Raw genomic sequence first — 20636 nt, forward strand, 5'->3', positions numbered from 1 at the left:
TGTTTAGGCAAAACATTATATGGTATTGACATTTTTAGACTGTTACGGTAATGAGATTTGTAAGATCTTGCTTTGGAAATGGTGAAAAACGTGTTGAAGTTTTAAAATGAATGCTTTTGAACATGTCAGACCTTGTTTTAATACCTACAAATTAAATTTGTTAAAGGGATAGTTCACTCAAAAATGAAAACTCTGTCATAATTTAGTAACCCTCAGGTTGTTTCAAACTTATATAAATTTCTTTGTTCTGTTAAACACAAAGAAAGATATTTGTAAGAATGTTAGCAATTCTCAGTCCTGAGACACCATCCACTACCATAGTGGGGAAAAAAATGATGTATATATTTTTTGTTCTGTTGAAAATATTTTGAAGAATTTAGGAACACAAACAGTTCTGTGGCACCTTTGACTACCATTTAATTTGTCCTACTATGGCAGTCAATGATGTCACAGAATTTTTTCATTTCACAACAATTCAAAATTGCTAACAATTTTCCAAAAATCTTTCTCTGTGTTCATCAGAACAAAGTAATTTATACAGGTATGAAATGACATGAGGGTGAGCAAATGATGACAGAATTTTCATTTCGGGGTGAACTATCCCTCTAATGCCAGTTTATTGAAAAATTCATGTTTGACATCTTGTAAACCATGATTGCTTGAGAATCCCCCAGTAATATTACATTTGATAGGAAAATAATATCCAAATCACAGAAAACATGTTACAATGTTCCCTGCACCTATGAGACACATGCAGTACCTGTGAATGTTTCATGTGTGTAAGACCCTTGAGAATGAAGCAGCTCTGCTATCTCCTCCCAGCTATGTCCTCACTGCCCTCTGCAGATCACATTTACAGACCCCTCCTCCAGCCCACCTCAATGCCATAAATCAATCATGTGACTGGGAAACACATAAACAGTAGCTCTTATAACGTGACTACTGGTTAAGACTGCACCTAACTGACTTTCACTTTCTATTATTGGCTTACATTAAATGCGTATTGACCTCATTAAAGTGTTATATTTTGTAGAGGAATAAAGGCACATGTAAAAAAGACAATACATAACACACTTTCGTCATATTCTTGGCATTCAATTACCCGTTTGATTTCTCTGGAGCATAGTAGTTGTGCAAGTCGTCTGGTGAGTTTAGTTAATATCGTGAAAAAGCCTGCGATTGGACGACGAGCCTCCAGGACTCCCCCGCGTAATGACGCAACAACATCTGACCTCGTTTCCACCAAAAACTGGTTGGTGGTCAAACATAATCTAAATTGAAAAGCCAAATTCTCAATGAGAACATGACGCCAACGACACGGAATTGAGCCTACGTTTAGTGGTTCGATTTAAACACGCTTTAAGAGTGTTGTTTAAAATCACGAAACTCCAAGCGCTAAGCTCTTTCGTCACAAACCTCTCAAGAATGAATGAATAACGTGGTGCAACGCGGAGCGCATGCTGAACGCAATTGCTTAGCTTTGCTAAAAAAGTGCTACTGCGATGCGGCAGTTGTCAGGGGGATATCGGAGAGGAGGGTGTGTGATTGGCTGAGGTGGCCCTGTTGCCTTGGCGACGGCAGGGGGGGTACGGAAGCGTTGCCGTGCGGCGTGATCTCCGCGCTGCGTGGATGGAGGAAGCAGCTGCTGATCTTTTGACACAGCGCGAGCGAAAGGCTACTGCATGAAAGCACGGGAGCTTTTGTCGTCGAACGCGACAATAGAATGCACGAATGTAAGTAAACGGTTTTCTGCATGATTTATTATATTGGTTATTTAAAGGGAAACGTAATATGTTATCGTGTTTTATTCAGATGACAAGTACGAAACGTATCTCGTGAACAAAAATGAAGCCAATAACAATCCATTGAGCTCCCTAATTTTGTTGTTTACGTTCGTATTTTCTAACGAATCGGTAGCTTCACCATACTTTCGGACAGAAATAGGTAGCAGCATGTTTTATTTTGTTAAGAAAATTAGAAACATTTAAGACCATGCGATCTTGCTAGCTAACTTAGTTGAGTGAAATGCACGCGTTTTGCCTTCGAGCTGACACGACACAAACCAACCAGGTTACATATATTCGTACAGCTTTCCAAAATAAACCAGTATCAAACAAAACACATAACGTTTCAGGGAGTTTAGTGCTGTTTTATTAATCGAACTCTACTGGATTGACAGAGGCTCGCGCGAAGCTCTGCTTTAAAACCACGCTTTAGCTTGTCGCTAGCTGAAGACTGTTCAAGACTAGCCAGCATTCTTTTGACATGATCTGCGGAAGTTTCGAAACACGACAGACGAAGCTAAAACGTTCTAAAATATTATATGGAATTATTTCAAATCCTAATTCATTTAAATGAGTCATCTCATTTAAATTCAAACTCAAAATGTAAAAAAACATTCGAATGGAACGTCATTCGAACGACAGATATTGTTCCCATGACATAAATAATGTTGAAGGTTACAGTGATATTAAGTTTATATCGAGTAGTGAGTATCTAGGGCAACTATGTAACAGGAGATCTGAGGGTGGGGGGGTTGTTGTTTTTGTTTTGTTTATTATATGTTATAAACATACTCAGAATTCATGGGTATTTATTGAGATCGAAACCTAAGGTCTGGCACATTAGCTCGTGACTTGTTGATGAAATTGGATGTTCTGAAGCGGTCGTGCACTCATTATTTCCGGCGTAGATATGTCTGAGTGACACTGACACGTGGTCAGAGAGCAAGCATAGCTGGGGACTAGCACGGAACTTCTGCCCAGTCTGTCACATGAGCACATTATTAGTTTTGCTGTCTACTTTGCACTTTAGACTGTAGACGCACTGAGGTCATCTCGCATAGAAAGTTTAAAGAGTGTTTGCGTGAGCTCTCAGTTGTAAACATGGTTGTCATTTTGTTTTGATTTGCACTGTAATTACTTGGATATATATGATTATTTGCATTATGTACAGAATTCGGAGACTGCATTGCCAGCTATTTCTGAAAGTGCAGAATTTCCCAAAGAGTCTTCATTAGTACAGAATCCTGTGCTAATGTAGTGAATGGCAATCGTGTCTGAGCAGTGCTGATCTCTGGAGGGCTTTTGTAGGACACAGCAAATGATCCCTTGCTTATTGCTTCTCTCCTGGCATTAAACGGGAAATTAATTAGTCTCATTATAACTCACAATGATAGATAAGATCTTGCTCTTAGCTATATGGAGGTAAATGAATGCTGAGTAAATGCAGTATATACACATTGTAAATAGCTACACTAGGGGACACGGTTTCAATATGTTTGTAGGAGTTTTAATATTTTAATATTATATATTTAATATAATTTTTTGTTCACACTTTATTGATAAGGTTTGTCCTACCCTACTTGTTATGTTATCTGTTTTATGACATTGAACTTTAAACCTAGTTTGGAAACTATAGTTTGATGAAAAGTGCATGACCAAAAAATTTGTTTAAATAGTTTAAAAAGCATTTTAATGCTGGAAATAGGGATATTCATATTGACCGGTTAACCGTTAACCGACAGTTGACCGTTGACCGATTAATACTATCAAACGATTTAAAAGGTATGTTTATTTTGTTAAGTTAAATAATATTAATAATATATTTTTGAATAATAATGATAATAATTTAATAATACGTATTTAAATAACATGAGTTTTCTGTATGGTGTAAGAAAAATATGCTATACATGTGTTAACTCACGGAGCGTGCAGACGTGTGCGACCAGTGCCATCTGAAAGGGTGTTTTCTGCCGCGGGTCTGAGGGCCTTCTCACATTGTCCCAATCGAACCACGCCCGGTTGCGTTTGACTCCCAAAGCCTGGTTCGATTGACTAGTGTGAGTGCTCCCAACCACGCTGGAGCGCGGGTCACTTACTGCACCCTGGCCTGGTTGGATGAGGTGGGCTGGAGCAAGGTTTGGTTTGGAAAGGGGGCAGTATGAGCGCAAATCGCGCTGGAGCGCGGAACTGAAAGCATGACGTAAATTATGCGACTGTCAATTCCTCCCCGAGATTCAGCTGTCACCGCAAAAAAACATCTGATACACAGCACACTACACGTGCAGGCATGTGTCGCCTAAACACCTCTAATAAGCCCCAAACCGAACAATGACCAACCGGGCTTTATGTAAGTACGCCCTTAATTGTCAACAGGCTCCAGACTCTCCCCACAACACGTAAACATGTTACTTTATTAAATAAAAATAGACCTGCTAATTGATATTGATTTCTTCGTTATGCTGCTGTTTGCATGTTAAAATAAATTGGTGAAAAAAATGTTTGTACTTTTTTAACGTGTCACAGACCCTCGTCAACTGTAGCTGTGTCTCATTTCGAAGTCTGCATCCTCCGGATGTCGCATGCGAAGGCGTATGTGGCGGACAAACGCGACCTCTGGAGGACGCCTTCGAAATGAGACATAGGCACGCAGCATGTATTTTTATTTAATTCCAATTTGGTTTTAAAATCTTAGCAGTTAACAGTTAATGTTCAGATAACGAGTGTCTGTTCTCGGTTAGGGAAATTAACGCATGACTACAAAAACCAGCTGGTCACGTAGGCATCACAGACTGTATAGGTTCCTCATTTTCACTGTAATTTCAATGTAATATGAACGGAAAAACATATTCACTTAATGTACAATAACTTGTGGTCAAATATTTTCACTGAACTCTTCAACTCATCCACACACTATTGAAAACAAAGCAAATCGAACTTGTGTCCAAGCTTTTATTGGCTTTTTAACGACAACGGCTTTGTTTAGTGACCCCTCCTATTTCCATCCTCTCATTATGGCTCCAGCTGCACATATTTCTCATCTGCTGTTAGCCTCTTTTTGTTCCTCATGCCCTCAGCATTAGACCAGGAGGCACAACTCGCATCCCCAGGAGGCTATAACGCTAGGGTTGCCATGGCTACGTGGTGACACCGGGGCGTGGTAATCAAATATAGGCGACTGCTCTGGATTTCAGTTGCAAATGTGTGCTTTTTTTCCCCTCATTTGCCTGGGCCGTGTCACACCTCGTGCCCACCCCAACCCCCAACCCAGCCTTGTTGTCTTAGATGCGGTCTGTCACGCTCCTTTTCGTTGAGCTTTCCTCTCCTTCTTTCTGAAGGATTTAAGTCCGTAGAGCAGCCGGCGGGCCATTAGGGCCCCTCTGCCCATTGACAGTGACGATAATGTCAGGCACTGCCTTGATGAGGAGAGCTTGCCCCAGTACCGTAGCCTCGGTGTCATTGTGGTTACAATGGCCTCTATTGTGCGGGTCACTCCTGTGTGAATATACAGGGTGTGTTTAATTGAGACTGTAGGGTGTGACAATGGCATAGGACGAAAGCCAGACAACACGCTGCGGAGATCGTGTGTGGCCTTGTGTGTATGAATGCACATATGTCACCACCATTTAAACATGTAAGAAAGGGATCCTACAGTAAACTTCATTGCTCACTTATGGAGACCTTGAATACATATTTCTGACTGAAGTGGAGTTTCAATACGGCGGGTGACATGAAACAAACTTAGGTATTGTGTCTTTACTTTTGTGAAAAACTTTTTACTTTACAGCTTTTGAGATTCCAGAACCCTTGCATATGAATGTTTGTAAGTAGCTTAGCTTTAAAACGTGATATAGAATTGTTGCTAAATGAGCACTGGACAAACTAACAACAAGAGGGTTTTTGTACTGCACATAAGTTTCTCATGAGCTTATTGTCCCTGGAAGTTGATCTGTCAAATATCTTTATGACATGAAGGAGAATACCTGAATTTGGGTTTATACAGGGAAGAATAAAAAAGTTGTTTGTTAGGTGACCTTCCTGCTGGGCTTTTAAATCAGCTCTCACACAGCTATGGGAGCCCTTGAATCGGAACTGATGCTTGACAGACCAAAACCAGCAGCTAAGCTATACTAAAGCTCTCTGCTTGTTTCTTTTTTTTAGCAGAGACCTGTGATTCAAATGGGCTGTTTAAGCATGCTTGAACACGTAGCAGACCCCTTGATCTCCATCTCCAACTGTTTTATTACAGGTCCACATGCTCTTTGCGCTACTCTGTTCTGTACTCGCTAATGCAAACATCAGCGGTTCAATACCGAATAAATCCACCTCCAAACTGTGATGGAAATTAGTCGCTGAACGTTGGCAGATTAAATAAAATGGGTTAGTCTTTATATTTAGATCCATCGTTTCACACTCTAATATTAATAATAAAATGTGTGTTTGCCTGCCTGTACAAATATCGCCACTACAATACTAGGGTGTTGTGGGCTTTTTTTTAAGGTTACTTGCTAAGGTGTTCAGACTCAGAGTGGTTGCTTGGGTTGTAGTTCAAAGAGCCTACCACAAAACTCTGGTATTCTAAGTCTATGGGGTTCTTTCACATATTATACTTCACTATAGGCTTAAAAAGCAATAGCACACCTTTCCTGAACATGTGGCTTGAATTCATGTTCATAGAATCATTTTAATACTTGAGCTTATGGGTTTATTTATTTACATTTGTGCATTTGGCAGATCAGAAGCATTCAATGTATACACTTGTATGTTCCATTTGTGTGTTCCATGTGATCGAACATCTGACCTTTGTGTTGCTAATAAAGTGCTATGCCACTTGACCTACAGGATTCATAATCTTAACCTTGTATATGTGCACTAATAATTATGTCCTCATAGTTCATATAGCTCATATATTTTTTATTTTAATGTGACATAAACTACATTCAATAATTGTCATTAAATAAAAGCCAGAGCTTTCCCAGCTGTGAGATTGTATTCCCCCTAACTGGATTCAAAAGGGTTGTTGTATCTAAGCCACCCCTCCATTAGACCAGTTGATAGCGGGTTTGTTTGTGTCTATTTGTGTTTTAATTGGCTAAGAACAGTAGAGTGACATCATTAGCATTGTCTCTCTGTGTGTGGATAGAGCGTTTGGAGATGGGCTGATAAGCTTGTTGGAGGTTGTTAGATTTGTCTTGCTAATGGGAACCGCCTTGAATACAGCTATCAGATCTCTGCTGGGGATGGGAAACAAACAGACCTCAATATAAAGGACATACCTGCTTTTCAGTGGCCATGGAGAAGCATAACCAAAGTTACCGAAAAGCACTATGTGGATATACTGCAGGGGTGTAAAGCTGTGGGCAGTTTCAGCTTCTTAGAAAGAAATACATTAAATGTGTGTAAAGTAGTTTTTTTTTGTCAGCATCTGTTAATACAGTCATTAGTTTTAAAGGAAGGCTGGTTTGTAAAAGGTTTATTTTTGAATTGAAGTTGTTTTTTTGTATGATCTGGAAGAGGAAGATGGTCCCCCCTCCCGCTACATCCAGTCTGTCCTCCAGAGTGAGAGAGAGTGATTCAAAGCACTTTATGTGATTATTTATTTATTGATGTGCTGTATGGTTTCCATGGTAGTGGGTATAATAGTGGGCAGAGAAACATTCACTCTTCTAGGCACTCAGCCTCTTTTACTTGAGCTGATGATTTATTTATCAATATTCGGTGTGCTTTCCACCGCTGTCCATTAGAGGAAGTCACTTAGTCTGCGTCAGGGTTGCTTTCTGATTGGTTTCCGTGAGTTATTTTGTGCTTGGAAGGCTTCCTGTTTCTTTTAGCTGTGTGGAGCTGTTTTGTCAGGCCCCTGCAATCGGATGGAGGGATTGGGACTGAATGTCGCTATATGTTCTCCATCCTTGTCTGTCCTATTACGTTACATATAACAGAGCTGTATTTCTTAAGTGGATGAGACTGAGAACCCTAGAGTATGTTGTGCTGGTGCATTATCACATTGAAGATAAGGGTCAGGGTTCTCTTAGACACTTGAGTAGACACCTAAGAGGCGCTTAACTGTGTTCTTTCGAGGGCCGCATAATTCCCCCATGAGAAAGCGAAAAGATGAAAAGGAGATGAAAATGCGTAGTTCTACTGATTTAAGAAAATAGGGAATGACATCCATCTGAATGTGTTAAATATGTGTTATGAATATGGGTGTGATAAGATCCGATAAGTCTCGCGAGAACACAATTTCCTTACGCAATTACGCAATTTTCCTTACACAATTTCCTTACGCAATTGAGTGCTGGGCTCGAAATTGCGACCATTTTATTCACATATGTTCCCTAAATTTAACCTGTGCGACCTCAAAATATATTTGGGAGTATTTGTGTGAGTGCACATTTTGTTGTGGTGTGACCTGTTTTCATTACTGTACAGAACACACTAATAACTGCACAAAGTTTGTGCGCGCCGTGCTGTGAGCTACAGTGACCAGCCAGGCCATTCATAGACAACGTGATCTTCCAACCCGCGGTGCTACTTTCCACCATTTTTCTATGTAAACACGCGCTAGATGGACGGGTTTCAGCGCCTCGCGCATAAAAGCACTAGTGTTTGCGGTTCGCGCTGCCAGCAGTGCTTTGGGAGCACGCGGCTGAACAACAGCAGACTGTACCACAAGTACAGTATAGCAACTGCAAGTTCACAATACGTTATTTTAAATACATTAACAGCTTAACCTCTTCAAAAACTCATCCTCTGTCTCTTTCATATGTGCAATGTAAGCAGAAAACATGATGTGTTTATGTAGTTTTAACTGTTTCTCTGAAGGCTATGAAGGTTCAGTCAGTGGAGGAAGGAGGATTGACAGTGTGATATGATCGCCACCTCTGCTAACACGAGCACTATTCAAAAAGAATATAGAGAAAACAACCACAGCTCTTTACTAAAAGCAACGCCTGTTAAGAAAACAAAGCATAAATTTTGTGCAATTACTGCATGTCATTTGAGTTTGTGACAAAACATTTTGCAGTGTTTACATATTGTTTATTACTGCATAATATAATTCATTAAAATAGAAGTTTAATGTGTTTCATAAAGTACAAGTTGATTTTATAATGCCTACATTTTTTGCATTTTGTGTTAAGGTGAATAAAATACTATTTTCCATATATATTTCATCATTGAGGATTTAAAAAAAAAAGTCTCTCGTGGATAGGGCTGAAACGATTCCTCGAGTAACTCGAGTAATTCGAATACAAAAAAATCATTGAGGCAAATTTTGTTGCCTCGAAGCTTTGTTTAATCCATTTAACTACAGTACACAAGGAGCGCTGCTTTTCCCCACGGACCGTTATTACTAACGCACAGCCAGCTAAACTCTATTCATGTTACAGGGCTCTCAAGTCTCACGCATTCACCGTGAGAGACACGCATTTTAGTCTGTTCACACGCTCACACGTATTTCTCATGCTGATAAATAAGTGATAGCTTATTGAAATGGTGAACTGCTATTTTACTTAGTTTTAGTCTATTTTGCGAGTGAAACTTGTTTTCCGGCTGCATTGAGTCCATCAAACTAGATGCGGACTTGTGGACGCCGAATCCTGTTATTTACACATTTCATCTGGCTGTTCTGCGTGTCTGCGTGAATGAACTGCACAGTTTAACGTGCTACACGCGTGATGTTCATAAATGTTTCTGCATCTGCGCTGAATGAGGACATGAACACATGAACTTCACCTCCAGAGTTGCTCTGAGAGTTTATTTCACATTTATTGTTTGAGTGAACAGACATAGTAAAAAATAACCGTCTTCCGACAACCTGCCAAAATAAAAGTCATAGAAACTAAAACTAATTTATATAAACTAAATGCATCATGCATAAGCTGAAGTTAGTTGTTTACCTTTGAAATTATTCTTTCTATTTTTATTCATGTTTCTTATTTATATATTTGTATTATATTGCATTTTGAATGTAATATGGCAATGGAATGTACTAAATAGGTTTAGTTTTCATAGATATTAATGTATGCTATTTCAGCAATAAAAACTTTAATTGTTCTAAAAACGAAACAAATTAGTTGTTTTACTCATTTTAAGATACCCGTCTTATTTTCTCTTGTATATTTAGTATTGCTTTTTAATAAATAAAAAGTACTTATTATCCGAATACCCGATTAATCGATGGAAAATCAGTAGAATACTCGATTAGTAAAAGAATCGATAGCTGCAGCTAGGGCTGGGCAGAATGACGGAATATTCCGTTACCGCAGAATAAAATGTCAACCTTAAGAGATTTTTCTATTCCGTGTATTCCGCGGAATGTAAATAAGTAGGCGTGGTTAACTCGGCGCTCTGCATATTAGGTGCTATTCTGAAAAAAAACTAATGAATTAATCCACCCGTAACAAATGAATGTATCAAACATTCTTTTGACCTTCTTTCAGTCTGTAGTTTAGTGATCCGCTCCAGTCCGGCGCTTCTCTCACCCGCAGTGCTCGTGCAGGGATCTGCGCCAGCATTTACAAAAGCTCATTCTCAACACGTATTTCAGAAGTCAGGTTGTTTTGAAAACCTGTTAATAGTTTTATAAAGTTTAACTTCAGGCGAGCCAAGGTGAAACTTGCGTTGAAATGCGCGATGATGCTCGCGAGCGCGTGCACGAGCGCTTTGATGTGACACGCTTCTACCTCCAGTTTTGGGAGACGCGTGAGGAGTCACCAGAGACTCGCAGTGCAAAAACAAGCCCGAGAATAAACAAACCTAAAGACAGAGAGTACACACTGAAAATTGCTCATCTAATAGAGAGTGAAGAGCGATAAAGATCCACAGTACAGACTCCATGAACACCAGTTTATAACACTAGTCATATACTGTACTCTCATTGTTTGTGCATATTCATAATTTACTGTTATATTTGTTGTCTATCTTCCTACTGTATACATATGATATAGCCAGAAGATAAATATGAATAAATAATACAACTGATTATCAGAACTTAATTTGATATCTTTAGTACATTTTCATAACTTGCCTACATTTTAACTATGGTGAGCATTTAAATGAACTGTAATAAATAAATTAGTTAAGTCAATCTAAGAAAAATTAGGTATAAAATATAGAATTTTAATGGGAGATTGTTTCATGAAATATATCGTTACCATGAAATAAAATTACTCATTCCGTGAAATAGATTTTTGGCCATTCCGCCCACCTCTAGCTGCAGCCTTACTTGTAAACCCAGTCTCGTGTCTCGTCTTGTCTCACCTCGTCTCGTCTCGTGAGATAAGTGTCTCGTCACACTCCTAGTTATGAATGTGTAAACTGACGTTTAAAGATCGCGTATCACAGGCAGTTTCTGCTAATCTCATATTAATCTTTAGTGCCTATACGTCGTATCTTCGAAGAGTATTTAGTTTGATCAAATTTATAAAAGAGAGATACAGCTGTACGATTATTTCCGGAAAAACATGAGCTGCTAGAGGTGGGACTAGTGGGGAGAGTGGGATGGACGAGCAAGCAACACATCATCACATTAATCCCTTCGTGTTTTGTACATTATGCACGTACACGCCGATTGCCAACAAAACACAGCGGTTCATGTCCAGCATCTTTTAGCACTGGGACCGCGCCATCTATTAGTTTCAAACAATCTCCAAATCCAGCGTTATATCCACCGTTTATATAACATCCATCACTGAAATTGTGTGAACAAACAGACACACCTAAACTTCACTATCGCAAGAGTAACGAGCTGCAGTGCAGCCCATCTTGATGCAGCGCAGATAATCATGATGGTAAGTGGGACTCGCTCGTCGGTTAGCTCGTGGGCGGGCTCTTTCTTTTGCCTTGCCGTGCTTTTCTGGGAGAATGGACAGTAACGGGAATAGGGATCCAGAATTATAAAAAACTTTCAGAAACAAATTTGAGTGCTGGGGGAGTGTATCAAGTACAGAAACACTACGTCATACGTCAAGCTCATTTTTTAACAAGTTGACCATGTTAAGCATGAGAAGCCAACATGTTTAACAGTGTAAAGAAGTCAGAATGCATGACATGGCATGATACCCAATCTTTAAAAACAACGAAGATGAAATACAAAAATATGTGTTGACTAACTTGAATGGATTGCTGATGTGCTGTAGATGTGAGATAATGACAGCTTCAATAATGTCATTTTGCTGTCATTGCTTAACAAATATTGATATATCAAGCGTATAGCATTAGGTCTGGCAAATTACCCTCCTCCATCCCCAGCTCCACTTCACATTTTCAATCGGGACTCCTGTTATTCCTTTTCACGAGTCTCAATTACTTTACATAATGTGTTACTCTTAAATGTCATTAAGAACTAATGACATCTGTTGATCTGTTCTGTTTACCCTAAAGGGGGTTATCGCTGCACTCCCTGCTCTTATTCATGCTGGCTGCATGGATGGCATGGAGTTTTTGCCAAGAACAGAACCATACCGCCAATATAAACTGTATGCTAATCATTTTGGACGATAGTGAACCTGACAGAAATGCATTTGATATAGTGTCCGAAATTAATAAATGCGTATTTTGGAACCATTATTATTCCTATCAACCTTTTAGAAAACATTTCAATTTTTTAAAGACTCCACCTGTTTACAAGCAGTTCACATGGGTACGGCTCTACCTTTTTGTCATTGACAGTTTTACTGACCAATGTTCCTATCTGTTTCCCACCCTTCCCATTTATCTCCTCAGATCCTCCTGGTTTGATGGGTCCGATAATCGGGATGTCTCCAGATAAGAAAGCTGAATCCCCTGGAGCTCAGGGCGTGTGTGGAGGAGGGACTCTCCCTGAGGCAGATAGAGCTTCTAGTCCCTTGGCCACGAGTCTGGACCAGATCGGTCGTGCTGGAACGCTGAGCATCGCTGGAGGTGAATCTGAAGACGACGAGTTAACCAACCTGAACTGGCTTCATGAGAACTTGCTGCAGAACTTCTCACTCGGTGGACCCGAGGCACAAGCAAACAACAGCCCGCTGTTTGACATAGAGGGAGGCGGAGGATCGCCGAACAGCAACAACACCTCCTCGGCCTCTTCCGTTTCGGCGGGGAGCGCAGGAGATCCTTACAAGTCAAAGCCTCCCTTCTCTTTCTCCTTACTGATTTACATGGCTATCGAACAGTCTCCCAGCAAATCTCTCCCTGTGAAGGACATCTATGGCTGGATCCTTAAGCACTTCCCATATTTCTCTAGCGCCCCTACTGGCTGGAAGAACTCGGTGCGCCATAACCTGTCCCTCAACAAGTGCTTCTGCAAAGTGGAGCGAAGCATAGGGAAGGTAAGAACACAAGAAGGGAAATTCCCTTGTGGTGTACATTGGAATAGCATTTTTTTCTCAAGCACGGTTCACAAGGCATTGCTGCAGATGTTTCAGTAAGTGGGTCAGTGTATGTAGTTGCTGACTGCAGTGTGCTAACAAGGTAGTCAAGAGGAATATTATGCTTCTTTTGAAAGCCAGTACCAAACGCAAATAGAGCGAGGCAGGTGTTCTCATTTTTTGTATGTGAACCGTAGATGACAAAATGATTTATAGAAAGGTGATGTTGGTATGTTTCATTAACGTGTGACATTGTGTGTGAATCTGTGGGTTTCATGTGTCTCAGCCTGGTGTCTGTTGCCATGGCGATGTTTCCTCTTTCCTGTTTATGAACACGGCTAGTGAAGTGAGTCAAGGTCATATTCTCCCTGCAGGACCGCATCTTAGACAAAGGGTGATGAGTTCTGTATTCAGACTCTCGCAAACACCCAGTGCAAACACTGGGGGGTTGAAAGTACCCTCCTATGAGGTTGGCATTGTTTTGTTTCCTAAAGATCGTTTTTCTGTTAATGTGTTTTGTGGTTATAATGCAGCATGTTATTTTAATGTACAGACAGATGGCGTGGCCCGTGTTCATTAAACCTCAGCGTTCTTACAACACTATGCCAGATATCATGCTTGGTTATGGCAGTTCTGACTCCTCCCCTCTGTTTCTTTTAGACCAATGGGAAAGGCTCTCTTTGGTGCGTTCACCCTGAGTTCCGGCCCATGCTGATGCAAGCTCTGAGGAAGCAGCACTTCCCGAACGCACACGTCTTCTGCACCCCTCCCGCCTCTCCCCCTAGGTACTACCACTGGCCTGATTACGTCCAACACATATTGAAAATGGAGATTTACTATGTTTAAAGCAATGGTATATCTGACAAAAACCTTAGCGACCTTGGCAAATCACAGATGAGCAGTTCTAGTGTAAACAGCTTTATTGTTATAATGCTAGCAATGCACTGGCCCTACCTTCCTGTTTTATTCAGTTTCCCCAAATTATAAATGGGATCAGATGCAAATATATTTTTTTAATTCTAGACCATGTCCAAGTGTGTCTGTTGAATCTCAACAAAGCCAAACCTCAGGAGTAACATAAAATCAACCCAACAGCAATGTGGAAGACTTACAGAATTACAAAACACATGAAAACTAATTTTTAATCTTTTTCAAATATTACTGTTGTGTTGCTTAAAAGTGAATATGAACTTATTTTCTTAGCAGTATGAAAAACAGACATTACTACATGGTGGTGTGTATATTAGAGTATATAGTCTTATATCTTCTCTTTCTGCTTTCTGTAGTGCCTCTTCTCCTCCTCATCACCTTTTCATGTCAGAGCAGGGCTGTGCCCTAAAAGGTGAGTAGACTTCATCAGTTCTGTTCAGAAGTTCCACGTTTCACTCACATCCCTCACATACCATTAGTAGACATATCATCACACATTAAAGCCTATCACTCATCTCAACTGTTTTAGTTTCACTCACCCCCTACTGGCGGACTTTGTGCTGCACAATGATGCCATCTCTTTCTTGTATCGGTAACCTTGACAACCAAGGCACTGATACTTTAAAATGAGAGAGACTGTTTCTCTCCTGGGTGGAAGTGACTCATTCACTTAAACACACACACACACATACACAAGCAGAAAGGCACACCAGTAGTTCGGTACCTGTGTGTGCATCAAAGATTTCTTTCTCTTTACAGAATGTGATTTTGACGCTGCCACCGCCATGATGCTGTTAAAGTCTGCCTCTGAGCAGAACATTGACTCATGTAAGAGATCACCATCAAACACCAACATTTATGTGCTTCCCTTTTTATTTTCTCCTTTTTGTCCATGTTACATCTGTATTTATCAACAAATGCTTCTTGGTATTTATTCTGATAATCTCAACACATAATCTAATCATCAGTTGTCACTTTGCATGTCATTTAAACCAGATGACCAAGATGGACCCATCGATCTTTCACGAAGGGACGTGGTAGTTGTGAGCCGGGATCCAAAGCAGGATCATAATTACAGCAGCACCCCCACACCTCCCTGTCCTCTTCAAAAACCTTCACATCCGCTTGACTTCAGCCTGGGTTTGCACCACGAGCAGGATAAAGTAGGTCGGGGCCGATGGGCACGAAGCCCGCTGCAGGGCCCGTTATCAGGGAAGAGGAGCAGGAGAGATTCTCGGCCTGAGGTGGACGAGGAGCTGAAGGAGGCAGCAGGTTCGCTCCTGCACCTGGCCGGCATTCGCACCAGTTTAGTCGCCTCGAGACGCAAGAGCAGGAAGCTCAGTAGAAAATGATCCCCAACCCTGCGAACTCTCCCACCCCTATTCTGTGACTTAATCCTGTGGCCTGCCCAACCTCTCTCTTCTGGTTTGGTGTATCTTCCTTCTTGTTGAGATATGTTTTGTTTTTTAACCACTCATCAAACACGGCAATACAAACACAGGAGAGAAAAGCCATACAGATCAGAACGAACAGCCCACATCATTTGAGTTTATCAGTGAGTGTTAATTCTAAAAAAAAAGTGCAAGACTGGTAAAAAACCTCAGACTTTGAAGATTTGCATGCTTCCACCTCTAAATCAACACAAACGTATTTATACAGAAAATGAATGCATGGATTTTAAGAGCTCCTATGTCCTCTCCTGTTTGTGCATCATAGATGGGGAAAAAAATGAAGATAATTTTTTTGAAAGTGCCATTGTTTTTGGATCACAAGACCTTTGTTCATAAACGTGAAATGAAGAGAAATGCAATAATTTGTTGACCTAAATACCTGTAGTTATTTTATTTTTGTACTGCTGGTTTATATCCTGTGTGATGGTGATGGCATGCCCCTGGGAGCCTTTTGCTGCCGCAGTTATGATGTCAAAACCATGTGACTTCTCCTGTGCATCCTAAATGGATTGGTTTTGCATCCCCAACCACTTTGACTTATGGGGAAAGCTGGAGAACAGATTTAACACTTTTCCTTGCATGCACATCAACCTCAGTGTTTCTCCAACACTACTGATCTCCGTCACCAGGTTTTGTACCATCCTACGCTGCACTGACATTATTATTCTGTCCGTGTGCGTATTGCTTGCTATTGGAGCTAATCATTAAACGCCAATCACAACAAGAATTTTACCTCTACTGTAAGAAATTTAAACCACTTTACCTTCACTGCTTCTTGACATTTTGTTGCAATGTGTCTTCATTGTTGTGTTAAATTGCTTCAATCTGTGTGACGATGCCTCCAGTAGGGGGAGCTGTGCAGCTTAACATTTTCCACCCCACTCCAACCCTCCGGAGAGTTCCCAACGCTTGAGGAAACCAGAGACAATGTGAACTGCACAACTAATGGGCCTGCAAAGGAGCAAAAACATTTTCTGCAGCTCACATATGGGGCTGATTGAGGGGTGAAGTCATAGGAACAGAACCACAGGACGTGAAATTAAATTTGTGTAGCAAGGAGCTGGAAGGTGATTGGAGAGTCAGCCGCACACAGGAACATGACAGAAGCATAGCTGGATGAGGACTGCAAACGTTCTGGGTTCCAGTCACATCCTCCTGTTTGTGTTGCCTTTGAGATCGCCAGAGTTGCTGCTCACAAATTTTGCCTGGCTGTGTGTACTCTGTGACCCTGAACCTTTGTTTGATTTGATTGAGTTTTTAAGTGTTTGTTTGAGACTATGATGATTTTATATACCCAAGCATGTGAAATTGTAAAATATAACTGCCATTCTCCCCCCTCCTCATGCTGACATAATAGAACCCAGAACTTTTTGTTTGAGTTCAAAGTGTCAAAAATGCCTATGCTTATAAAGTTATTTCCCTGTCACTTTAACCGTGGCTGCCAATTTCTAGATGTCCCCCTCCTCAAGCTGTGCATAGTGCTAATACAGAATGCAAGTATTAATGCAAGGAGGGAGCACGCAGTAGTTTTAGATCCTGAGGCCAATTCTAAAATAAGCTGCCTAATTGTTATTATTATAATTATTATTATTAAAATATTGTCCGCTAACAGAGTTGCCACTTCCCGATCAGTTTGTCATTTTCATCTGCCACATGTTTGTGGCAGACCGAACCGGATTTTTGATTTTGTAAGCTAACCTCTGTTAATAAAAGGTTTATAAAGTTTATTTTTGCCAAAGATATGCAATTGTTGCATTATATATGGTATTAAAGAATAAAAGAGTTCCTTCTTTTACTGATTTAATGTTTAATTTTTGTTCCTTACTGCTTATTATCTTTTTAGTTACTAAATTCAGGAATACTAACTCAATACTGTGCAGTACACATTGTATGCTGCATGCAGTTTTTTTAAGTGAAAAAAGTAAAAAGTTGAAGTAATAGTTCACCTAAAAATGAAAATTCTATCCTTGTTTACGCACCCTCTTATCGTATCAAACCTGTGTACATTTCTTTCTCCCGCACAACACACACACACAAATATATTTGAAGAAAGTTGGTAACTGAACAGCACCGGTGTCGTGCCGAAAACACACTCCCTGCCAGATTATGCACCCCCCTCCCCACAATGGTTAGGGTGAGGATTAGGTGTTAGGGGAGGGGTTAGGATTAGGATTGGGTGTGGGGAGGGGTTAGAATTAGCCAATCGGACAGCGTGTTATTGAAGGGGGTGCATAATCTGGCGGGGAGTGTGTTTTCGGCACAACACCGGCACCCATTCACTTCTATTGTATGCTGATGTATGTGAATGGGTGCCAGTTAACAACTTTCTTCAAAATATCTTATTTTGTGTTTTGCGGAAGAAAGTCAAACAGGTTTCAAATAACAAGGCAATTTATGTGAGAATTTTTGAACTATCACTTTAAAGTTAAAAGATCAATTTAAATATATAAAAACGTTTTACTTTTAAGAGAATAGCGGAGTCCACAGCTATAACAATTGGACGAGGCGATATCATTGGTTGGCATCACTTTCAGAGCAATTTTTTTGCCAGCCAATGAACATCCTTTTTGAAATGTGAAATGCGCGAGCTTGAAATATTGTAAGTCTGTGGGTGTGGATGTTAATATATCGTTATTTTTATCTTTATAGTTGTCGTTTGTGTGCACGCCCTTAACGCCTACTTTTTGTAAATTTGTCACATGACCTCAGCGCCTGACAAAGGTATGTTTATGTAAGAGTGTGGCAGTGGCACCCATGAAACAAACATGATTTGCATGTATTGCATTTTACATAATTGATTGAATTTTATGATTGGACCCAATGAATCCAAACCAGTTACACCCTGTTCATGAAACATAAAAAGATGTTCCATTTTGACAAACGTTGATAACCCTGGGTATCCTGTACCCACAGGGAAATAAAGACCGTGCACAACATGCATATAAAAGACTGCAGGATTTGTACAAGTGACAAGTGCTAATGGAAAATTAGATGTAATTAGATGTGTTTGTTTTCAGGACCTTAAGTTAAGAAAACCCTTAATTCTAATTGTAACAGTATTGTTGGGTTTTCTTATCTTAAGATGTTTCTTGCAACCTGGCCCTGTGCTTTCGGTGTATTACAGCGCCATCTGGTGGTGTTATGTGTTTATAGACTGAAGTACTTGCTCAAACCCTGCCCAGATTTTGAGTTGTATTATGTACAGAATTACCTTAATGCAGTACATTTATACAGTCATATTTTATTTTTTAAAGCATGATAATGTGAGTATTGCGGACCTTCGATAGTGGCTAGGACACTGCCATGGGTTTCTGATAAGACTATTTCAGTATTTAAGTGTTAGAGAAAGACATAATCATTTATTGGAATCCGTTCTGCCTTCTCTGTGTGTGGTTTTCCTGCTGTCTACTATCCCTTGACCCGCATCATTGAACCTCTAGCCTTGATTCATGAGCCATATCTTCATAACAGATTCCACATCTCCGTGACTTCCTCAGTCCATTTAGAGGTTCGAGTTCAGGGTGGCGTGTAGCACTAAGCACAGCTGCTGTAACTGCCAAACACAGGCCCAACTCCCACCCCATCCCTAAAACACAGAGGCAAACAAAGCTGTCCAAAAAAACACAATGGAACAACAGCTCTCTGTTTCACTGCTAAAACATTATTGCAGGTGCAGAGATAAGACTGAAGAGAACAGGCCTGGATGGTGAGACTCACTTTTGGCCTTTATGTTGGGCCACTGTGTGTGATTTTGTTCAGTGTGAGCCTAGTGGGCTCTATTTTAACGTTACTGTCCATTGAAGGATTCTATGAGGATTACGTGTGCCATAACTCCAGTTCAAACTGTCTCTGGACTGTTCTCATAACCTCTCTCATACTGCGTTGGCCAGCGAGGTTACTGTGACCTTGAACAAACCATTCCAGTACTAAAGGGCTGAAATATTTGTGATAATACGGGGTGACGGCAGGGGCTATAAATGTCTTCTCAGTTTGAACACAGATGAGAACCCCCTGCAATAAACAATTCCTTTAGTTGAAATATGATAGTTTTGGAATGTTTTTTTTTTTAATAATTTGAATGTGTATGTCATCATATATAAACTATTACTGTAGCTCAATTGGTATTTTTAGCAGCACAAAGACGATGGGTTCAAATCCTAGGGAACAGACATACTGATAAAATGTAGGCTATACCTTGAATGCACTCAAAGTTGGAGCATCTCTGAAATCTTTAAATGTAACATGGCCTTGCAAACTAACAATAATGTTTAACGTGTTGACAAAATGTTTAATGCTCTCCTACTTCTTCTCGCTTTGGATAAAATCGTCTGCCAAATGAATAAATGTAAATGTAAACACAAATGTAAACACAATTGCCATGGATAATCTCATTTAAAAACATGACTAAGTGATTTATTTAATGTTGTATGTTTTTATTTTAAGACATAAATTTACCACAAAACTCTTTAGAAGGCATCTCTACATAAAAAAATCTGTTAAAATAGGGCACAATATAGACCACTTCAGAAAACTCAAATAACGCCGGTCCAGAAGAGCTTCCTGTTTCAGTTTTTTCAACATAATATAACCAACAGATAATTTATAACAGAATCAAAATGTTAAATTGATATTATTTATATAAAAGGTATATTTATAACAATATGCAGTGCTTCTGGACCGGTGTTTACTTACTCTTGCAAAGGGGTCTATACTGGCAGAAAGTTATCAGTACATTTTCTGTTACTTTTTTACAGTGTATGTGCATGAAATCATTTCACAACACATAATGGTACATGCTTGTTAAAAAAAAATGGAGATATACACAATTATTCATATATTTTCTACACGAATGCATAAATGCCCCGTCAAAGATCAATCAAGCAGCATCTTATGAATGGTGTAAGTACTGTACATCTGAGATCTGAATCTGTTAGAAGTCAGGCAAAGTCATTTCACAACATCATTTACATTGGGCCGAAATGCCTTTGCACTTTTTCACCCAGCAGAAATTTTCAACCAAACTGTGTACAGAGCAGGATTTACTACGTTCCTTATTTTTCCTCACTTGGTCCAAGCAGCATATCATCAACTGGCCACATCTGACTTATGCCAGACAAAACTGGTGG

General features: G+C 40.0%; 1 protein-coding gene across 2 annotated transcripts; it reads left to right on the forward strand.

The window, feature by feature from the left end:
- Nucleotides 1–1323: 1323 nt before the first annotated feature.
- foxn2b (forkhead box N2b) lies at nucleotides 1324–16652 on the forward strand. Of its 2 annotated transcripts, XM_057357908.1 has the most exons (6): nucleotides 1324–1733; nucleotides 12507–13090; nucleotides 13790–13914; nucleotides 14416–14471; nucleotides 14819–14887; nucleotides 15056–16652. In XM_057357908.1, exons 1-6 carry the CDS (start codon nucleotides 1724–1726, stop codon nucleotides 15409–15411), a joined length of 1200 nt encoding a protein of 399 aa, XP_057213891.1. In that variant the 5' UTR covers nucleotides 1324–1723; the 3' UTR covers nucleotides 15412–16652. The 2 variants fall into 2 exon arrangements, with proteins under 2 accessions (XP_057213891.1, XP_057213893.1); XM_057357910.1 differs by lacking the exon at nucleotides 14819–14887.
- The last annotated feature ends 3984 nt before the right edge of the window (nucleotides 16653–20636 follow it).

Source organism: Triplophysa rosa, linkage group LG18 (assembly GCF_024868665.1).
Source record: "Triplophysa rosa linkage group LG18, Trosa_1v2, whole genome shotgun sequence".
NCBI lineage: Eukaryota > Metazoa > Chordata > Actinopteri > Cypriniformes > Nemacheilidae > Triplophysa > Triplophysa rosa.

Bases quoted from the DNA above. Each gene is read 5' to 3' on its own strand.
- foxn2b (XM_057357908.1), top strand. The intron at 13,915-14,415 runs GTACTACCACTG...TGCTTTCTGTAG, and splicing joins CCTCCCGCCTCTCCCCCTAG to TGCCTCTTCTCCTCCTCATC. The intron at 14,888-15,055 runs GTAAGAGATCAC...CATTTAAACCAG, and splicing joins TGAGCAGAACATTGACTCAT to ATGACCAAGATGGACCCATC.